At 38.4% G+C, this 8,291-nt stretch overlaps 1 protein-coding gene across 6 annotated transcripts in view; it reads left to right on the plus strand.

Moving 5' to 3' along the window:
• Window positions 1–8,291, plus strand: part of LIMS1 (LIM zinc finger domain containing 1) — a 143,812-nt gene that overhangs the window by 80,209 nt on the left and 55,312 nt on the right. Inside the window, exon 1 of one of the 6 annotated variants that reach the window (XM_082744253.1) lies at window positions 4,313–4,576. The exons of 4 other annotated variants lie outside the window; for them this stretch is intronic. In XM_082744253.1, coding sequence (XP_082600379.1) covers window positions 4,470–4,576 — 107 coding nt within the window. In that variant the 5' untranslated portion in view covers window positions 4,313–4,469. Of the gene's footprint in view, window positions 1–4,312; window positions 4,577–8,291 lie in introns of those variants that run through there. One more of the 6 variants, XM_082744258.1, reaches the window with a different exon arrangement.

Genomic DNA, 8,291 nt, shown 5'->3' on the forward strand with positions numbered 1-8,291 from the left:
TCTCAATCTCTCTCTCTCTCCAATAAATAAATAAAATGGTTTGTTGTTGTTGGTTTTTTAAAAATCTCATTTAGGTAATATTGAGTGTTAAATGCAAAAAAACAAAAAAACGTTTCAGAAATGTGGAGCTTGAATCTCACAAGTAGTGTTGTAAAGTGATCAGGTTCTCAAAGTCAGTTGGTTGAACCACTAAACCAAGGAACTTACTTAACTAATGTCTACCGTGTATGTATGTGGCCTTGTAGACATGGTTGTAAATTAGATATGTTGCTGCCCTTGCAGACCTGTTATTCTAAGGGGATAGGTAGGTAGAGAAACAACCTCTCACAAGGCAATATGATTATGATGACAGAAGGAAGCAAGCACAGCTGTGGGGGGAAGGTATTCTGGGAGCAACAGAAAGGGAACTGTGGGTACTTAGGGTCTAGAAATGCCTCTTGTAAGAGAAGAGTCCCGGTGGGATGGTTAGGACCTGGTCCATCTTTTAGTCCTATGAAGCTGTGTGTGGAAAGGCCAGGCAGGAGGGGAGATGAAGTGAAGTCTATCGTGGGAACTACCTAGAGTTAAGTGCTAGTGTGGGGAGGGTGCAGGCTCAGCAGGGTTCTGTTGGTGACTCATGGCAGTGAGCCACTGAAGAGTTTTTTAGCAGCATCAATACATGATCAGTTTATTTTAAAAGAGCACTTTGAAATTTGGAGGATAGATTGGAAGAGGGTAAGCTCAGGGGCAGAAAAATTGATGAGGAGAAGTGAAGGGGAAACAAAGGAACTCTTCTGAAACTATCTGGCCCACTGTACAGCACTGAGTAAATACATATTAATGAACAAATGAGAACCAAACCTATAGCACTCTGAAGCGTTACAGGTTTTTAGAGAAGAGGGGAGAGCAGTGCACATTGGAAGATCCAAGGTAAAGTCCATCTGTTAGCTTCTGAAGAAACCATTAATTCCCTGAAATGATTATTAAACTTTATGCTTACATGCATTTTCTGGGAGTTATTTACTTTCATCAGATTCATAAAATGTCCCCGGCCCTCTGAAAGGCGAAAGACAACTGGGTTAGATATGAGCCTGGCAAAATAGGACCTGTTTGATACTCCAAAGAACTTTGTAATTAGTCATTCCACCAAGGTCTTAAACTTAAAAGAGAAATTATCAGCTATTCTGATGAGGTTAAGCTGGAACAGGTATCTAATTATAATTGCCAGGTATCTAATTATGTCAAACTGCAGGTTCAAAGAGAACCCAACAGTTTGGAAGAAGTGAACAAAAAGTTGTAATTAGGTTCATAGACCAGCTGCACTATAGTGGAAATGGGATAGAAGATACACACCTTAATAACTTTTGTGAGCTGTTGTTCCTTAACAACCATTGGGCATGGGGGTTAGGGAAAGCCCCAGGAGTTCTGGGTAGTAGTGAGCACCTCAGCCCTGAAAGCCTCTAAGGAGAGCCAGAACCTCAGGCAAAGGATACTGTGTAGGAGTGAGGCCATGTGCAGAATGAGAGTAGAGAATTCTTCAATGAATGGGAGGCTAGACTGGCCTTCAGAGATGTTTAGAGGGCTAAAATGAAATGTTTCCCTGATTAGAGACCACAACAAAGTGCACCTGCATAGGTCTCCCTCTGTACTGTCAGCAGAAGGCACCATTGATAGCTCTGTTTCTCTGGAAAAGCATGAAAGTTAAAAAAATAAATATATATGAGACCACCTTTGGCAGTTACTGCCTTGTTGCGTGCTCCAGGGGTGTGCTCTCCCTCCCTTGGTGCTGAAGTTCAGGAACACTGTTGTGAGGAGAGGAGAGGACTTGGTAATCTGGCTGCTTCATGAAGTGGTCAGTCAGTTGTGTGTTTTGTGGCATTTGTGAATTTCCCTTTTAGAAATTCTGCACGTGCCCAGCCTTGCCAGTGTATCTTCCACCTGGTTCATCTTACAGCTCAGTAAAATCAGAGCACATCAGAAGGAGTGCTAGGGATAGAGGAAGCCTCTCAGTGAAAAGATACTATGAGAAGCACTTTGCCCTAAGCCCCCGAATTTAGTTTTACTCAGTTGTGACGATTTCCTTAGACCATAAGCATTGATTTACTGAAATTCCCATTTGTCATTACGGCCATTTTAAAAGTCAGAGGGCAAGAATTGTTTCAGTTTGTTTGTTATATAGCTTGGAACTTTTTTTCTTTTTTTTCTAGTCATATCCTTTTAACCTTAGACTCATCAAATACAGGATTCGTCCTACACAGAGAGATGTTTCCTGTCTCGTTAACCTTTAGTAGTTGCCAAGCACTTTTTCCTTGTCAGCATGCTGCATTACTTTTTTTAAAGCTCTTTTAAAAATCAAGCTCTTACTTATATCTTTTGTAGAAACAAATATTATCTAATGTTGAGGTTTCTTGAAACTAATACTACACTGTATGTTAACTGAAATTTAAATAAATACTTGAAACAGGAAAAAAAAATAATGTTGAGGTCTCTGTGTTTATAGTAAATTCAAATTAATTTGTTTTATTCAGCAGGCATCTATTCTGTCCAGATGCCTTGAGTAAAAAAGAAACTGAACATTGGTGGTTATTTCTCTTCATTTGTTTTTCACACCTATCTTGAGAAAAATGTGAGAATTAGACACTTTAGAAATTCTAATTATATATGTTTCTGTTACTGTAAACTTTAAGTTTTTCTGTATTTTAAGTCTCAGTAGGATACTAGGGCTTTGTACAAAAGACATATAAATTTCTAAATTTTTTAATTCATCTTTGAATAGGCAGAATATTCAAAGTTCAGAGCAGAACTTTGTAACAGAAAAGTTTTCTTCTGCTCCTGTCACCAAGTTCCCCAGAGGCCCGCAGTATTACCCCTTTTATATGTTTGTTTCCTTCTAGAAAGAGAAACAGATACATTTGTCACTTGATTTTTTTATGTGTTTCGTGACTATTTAAGTCTAGTGTTATAACAGGGGTTGCTGGGGGCCTCAAGTCGTGATCCCAGCATCCTGGGATCCAGCCCTGCAAAGGGCTCCCTGCTCTTCAGGGAGCCTGCTTCTCCGTCTCCCACTGCCCCTGCTTATATTCCCTCTCTTGCTGTGTCTCTGTCAACTAAATAAAATAAGAAGAAAATCTATTCTTATAACAAAATCCGTAACTTCTTGCATCTTCAAAAACATATGTCATATTTTGATGGCAGCGGTAAGAAGCTGTTTTTCACTGAGGAGATGGAACCAGTAAGAAGCTGTTTTCCATGATGATGGAATTGTAGCCCTGAGGGAAGCTAGCACCTGCATGTCTTGAGTGAAGGAGTAAGATATAGGCTCCCCTTTCTTTGTGGCTACCTTAATCTGTGTATTTATAATATAGACACTCTCATGGAATATGTTAATTCTAAAACCCTTGGTGCAAAAAGAAGTTTCAGAGAAATCTCTCTGTGCTCTTATTGAGGGGATTCTAGAAAGGAAAGAGGTTAATACAGATTACTCAAAGAGAAATTATTAGAAAAATGAAGTCAGATTATTAGCTAAGAACTTGCCAAGGATCTAACCTGCGTCTGTGAGATGGTGATGTGTATTGAGTGGGATTGAATCAGAAGTGGAGGCTAGAATCTTGTGTGTTGCTGTACACATCGTTTGTAACAGTAACAATAAAGGATTTGCTTTACAGTTATTTGTACTCCATTATCTGCAGACTCCTCTTGCAGAGACAATCAGCCTACACCCCATACGCACCAAAATAAGACTCCTTTCTAACTTTACCATCTAGGATCAAATATGCACATTTGATAGGGAATTTTTAGAATAGGTAGTTACATTTAGAAAATCATTGAGTGGAGATTGATAGAAGAAACCACTTTCAGTTAGGAATTTTTGAATAATAATTTAGGAGAAAAGCAAAGACACTTCCTTCCTTTATAAAGAGGATTTAAAGTAGAGTAGGGAGAGAGGAATTGCACTGCTTCCCTCACAATTCTGCCCTTTTTTTTTTCTTTTTTTTCTTTATAAGGAAAGTATCCCAAAGAGCTCATGATGACCAGGCACTTCTTTAAACTGACAGCTGCTTGTGCAGTATTAATGGATTTCCTGGCAAATAAAATAGGGCAGGACCCTTCTTTAGTCATTACCTTACTGGAGCTTTTTAGCCCAATTTTAATTCAGAATGATGCTGGAAAGACTTATAAAGGAATTGGTGTGATTAGTCATAACAATTAAACTTTGCTTGTTATTAAACATGTGAGCAACTGACTCTCCCTCTCCCCCTCCTCCCCAAGGTGCAAGGCCCAGAGATAAGGCGGGCCAGGCCTTTCTGAGGAGGGTGTGTACCAACAGAGAAACAGGAAGCTGTGCTTAGCCGGGCTTGCCTGGAGGTTTCCAACTCTGGTCAGGTGTGCTGAGGTCCCGGCAAGAGACTCGCTCTCTCTGGACCCTGGCAGCCACGGCTGCTCAGTATAAGTGCTTCAGATTGTCAGTTAACTGATGTGTAGAGAGAAATATGACTGCATTACAGCTTAAAGAGCTGTCACACTCAGGTCTCTACCGGAGAAGACGAGATCGTCCCGATAGTGTGAGACTAAATGGGTTACCGGAGGAAGAGCTAAGGTGAGTGCAAAGTCATGGTTGGCTGGAGGTCAAGGCACCTAGTGATTGCGGCGAGATTCATGTCCAAGTGGATGCAGCAGTGGGGAAATACATGTTGAAGAGGGTCCATTGGAATCTCTCAGTCTGTAATTAAAGATTGAACACAATCCCAAGATTTTGCTGGATTGATACTGTGCAAACTAGAACTCATTTTTCCATTTCTTCACAAATCCTGTAAGTTGTTTTAGTTGTTCTCCAACCCTGCAGTATTATGTCTTTAAAAATTATATAATCATCAAAGCAGTATTTAAAATTGGAAACAATTGATTTTTTCCCCCTTAAAGATAGGTTGCTTTGACCTATTAGGACATAGTTTCTGTGTGGAATTTTTCTTTGGATTTTGGTGGTGAGATTAGTTTGTGGTGTTTTGGGTGGGGGTTGGGGGTGTTCTTTGTTATTGAAATATATTCAGCAAAGGAATGCAGAAGCTATTGAATGTAACCTAGGAAGGAAGGACATCAAAAATCTGGAGACATTTTAACTAAAAGGTTGGGGGGGGGGGGTCTTGTTTGTTTCCAAAGTTAATTTGCCTCTAACAACACAATTTTAGTTTTTGTTACAGCTGTTGAAAATTGGTTTTGGATTTTTACGTTTTAAAAAGTCCCTGCAACATTAACCCATATTTAAAATACTATGCTAACTGAAGGGTTTAAATTTTCTGTTTCTGAGATAAGTGTTCCTGTTTTACTGCTAACAGGAGGCTGCAGTAAAGAGAGACTTCCTTTTCTTTTTATTACATTTACTGTGTAGTACTTAAATTTGTTTATGGATTCTTGATTTAAGTATTTGCTGTGTAATATTTCTTTTCTTTCTATAACTTCATTTTTTAGAGCTTTTTTTGAATTCTATATTTAAATTTGACAGGGAAGAAAGTGTCAAGGAAGCTTTTTAAAACTTATGTTAGTTTTATTTGTCTTTTAGCTACCATATATACTGCGAGAGCTGTAGTTTGGGAGGGAAGCATTTACTTGAAAACTATCAACTTTTTCATTACATTTTGAAGAGAATAATAGCATTAAAGGACTGTGATACTAACATTATTAGAATTTACTTCATACTGTATCAGGTGTCTCTTAGGTACTTTTGATGTATTAACTTTGAATTGATTGGATTAGATAGAATTTAAAGCCTTCAGAGTTTGAATTGTTACACATTTTATGAGGTTTAGTGAAAATACTAAGTTCTCACTTGTTAACCAGGTAGGCCATGGGTAGGGTCCTCTGAAGTCAACATTTGCTTATAGACTCCAATCTACTCTTGATCCAAGAGGGAAAGTTACAAGGAGTTTTTAAATTTTTGTTTGTTTGTTTTTCCAGGTTTCATTTATTTATTTGACAGAGAGAGAGAGATCACAAGTACGCAGAGAGGCAGACAGAGGGATGGGGAAGCAGGCTCCCCGCTGAGCAGAGAGCCCAAGTTGGACTTGATTCCAGGACCCTGAGATCATGACCTGAGCCAAGGGTAGATGCTTAACCCACTGAGCCACCCAAGTACCCCACCAGAAGCAGTTTTGATTTCAGATTTGGGGTCCTAAGGAATTTCCTTTTTTAAAAAAATAGTATTTGAGACCAACCATATTTTATTTGTTTTCAGACAGTAGTAAAGTACCCATGAATAAAATTGCTTATATGCCCAAGGAGGTAGTTATTTATATAATTATAATGACCTTCAAAACAGCTGGATACTTTCCTTTTGTCTTGACTTTAAATCAAAGGAGGAAGAATAATTCTTGAGAAGTATTGCTTGTTGGGGCGCCTAGGTGGCTCAGTGGGTTAAAGCCTCTGCCTTCAGCTCAGGTCATGATCTCAGGGTCCTGGGATTGAGCCCCCTGTCAGGCCCTCTGCTCAGCAGGGGCCTGCTTCCCCCTCTTTCTCTGCCAGCCTCTCTGCCTACTTGTGATCTCTCTGTCAAATAAATAAATAAAATCTAAAAAAAAAAAAAAAAAAAAAAAAAAAGGTATTGCTTGTTCCACTGAGTTAAGGGGGAAAATTTTGCCACCCATTCTGGTCATGTAGTTCCCTGGTGACAATAAGGGACTCATGTTTCCACCATTTCTCTGGTCTCTCATGCAGAGAGAATGACCGTTATTCTTAATTTTAGGAGTGCACTGCTTTACTAGTAAAAGTAGGCAATTATCTGTTTTTCTGTGGACTTTTTGTTAATTCATGAGTTGGGTTGTTTGTTTTTTTTAATTTTATAGGAAGCCTATGTTTAGTATTAAATCAGGTTTCTTAACTAATAGGAATCAGAGAAGGTAGGCACACCCATTTCAGCACCACTCTTTTGGACAAGTTACGTAATCTTGTTGAACCTCATTTTGTTCCTCCTTAAAATAAGGATAAAAATAATTGCCATTATTTAGCATCATTTACTTTCTCACAATCCTTACCCCGACCTTTGAGGCAGGGGCATTATCATTTTGTGTGTAATGCTGTAGGGCTTATGGCTTTTGTGTATTAGTCAGTTAATTTTTATTGGGTGCCTACTCTGCTAAATAGAGATGCAAGTGATGAATTAGACACACTTCTTCCCCTCAAGGCACAGCAAGGTTTTGGCACATGAACCCAGACCAGCAGGTGCTCTTCATGCAAGCAGTTGTTTGACTTTGAATGCAAGTAATATCAAACATCTCTCACACTGTCTCCTTATTGCACAAGACCCATTCCTGCTTGCATTCCTTCTCATGCTCATGTTCACTTTCTTGGTATGTTTATGGACTCTAACAGAATTATTAGAGACAAAAAGAGCTATGCTCATTGCCAAAAAAAAATTTTTGTTGTAAGTTAAAATAGAAGATTGTGCTCTGAAACAAAACACAATGTTTAAGGAGCACAGTGAAAGACATGAAAACAACCCTGGCTTCAAACTTGGGAAGCATGAAAAACACTGATTTTTTTTTTTTTTTTTTTTTTTACAGATTTTTATTTTAAAGTACAAAGTAGAATCCAAAACTTACTATACACTTGCATACTTTGTACAATAGAACATTAATCTCTACATTTGAGGATTGTGTTGCGGCAATTTATGTTATTTAAATAGTAGCTGTCACTACTAGTAGAAAAAGTGTCCTGTGGGCCTTAGTCTTCAGTTCTATAACATGTCCTTAATTTTGGCTAGATTCTGACATGACTAAGAAATAATTGGAAATTATTTTCTCTTATGATTTGGATGAAGCACGGATATTCATTTATACCCAAAGACTCTATATAAAGGCTGTGAATACCCGTATAGATTGTCTTTAGGGCCGTCCCTCGTGGCCTGGCTAGAACTGGTTTAACTTTCAAATTTAAACAGTGGACTCCTTAGCTTACACTTATACCTAAGTGGGCTCAGAACAGGTTCTGAGCCTTATACCTCTACAGAGCATTCCCCTTTTTCCCTTGGAATTTTTGATGCCCAAAAATCTCATTGAACATATACCCTTATATATATATACCTAATCCTTAGCTATTTATTCCATTTCTCAAACTATGTTGCACCCTGTTTTTTGGGGTTTTTTTTTAGGAAATGTGAATGAAAAACACACCTAAACAATACACACACACATCCTTTAAAATTCTCAGTCACTTTTGTTCTGCCATAGATATAAAGGATCTCTAAATACCTGATTGGGGATATCTCAAAATTCAAGTCTTTGCTGGCTAGGTCCAAAACATAGTTTACATAGAAACATTGG

This window comes from Mustela nivalis (assembly GCF_964662115.1).
Source record: "Mustela nivalis genome assembly, chromosome: 8".
In the NCBI taxonomy this organism is placed as follows: domain Eukaryota; kingdom Metazoa; phylum Chordata; class Mammalia; order Carnivora; family Mustelidae; genus Mustela; species Mustela nivalis.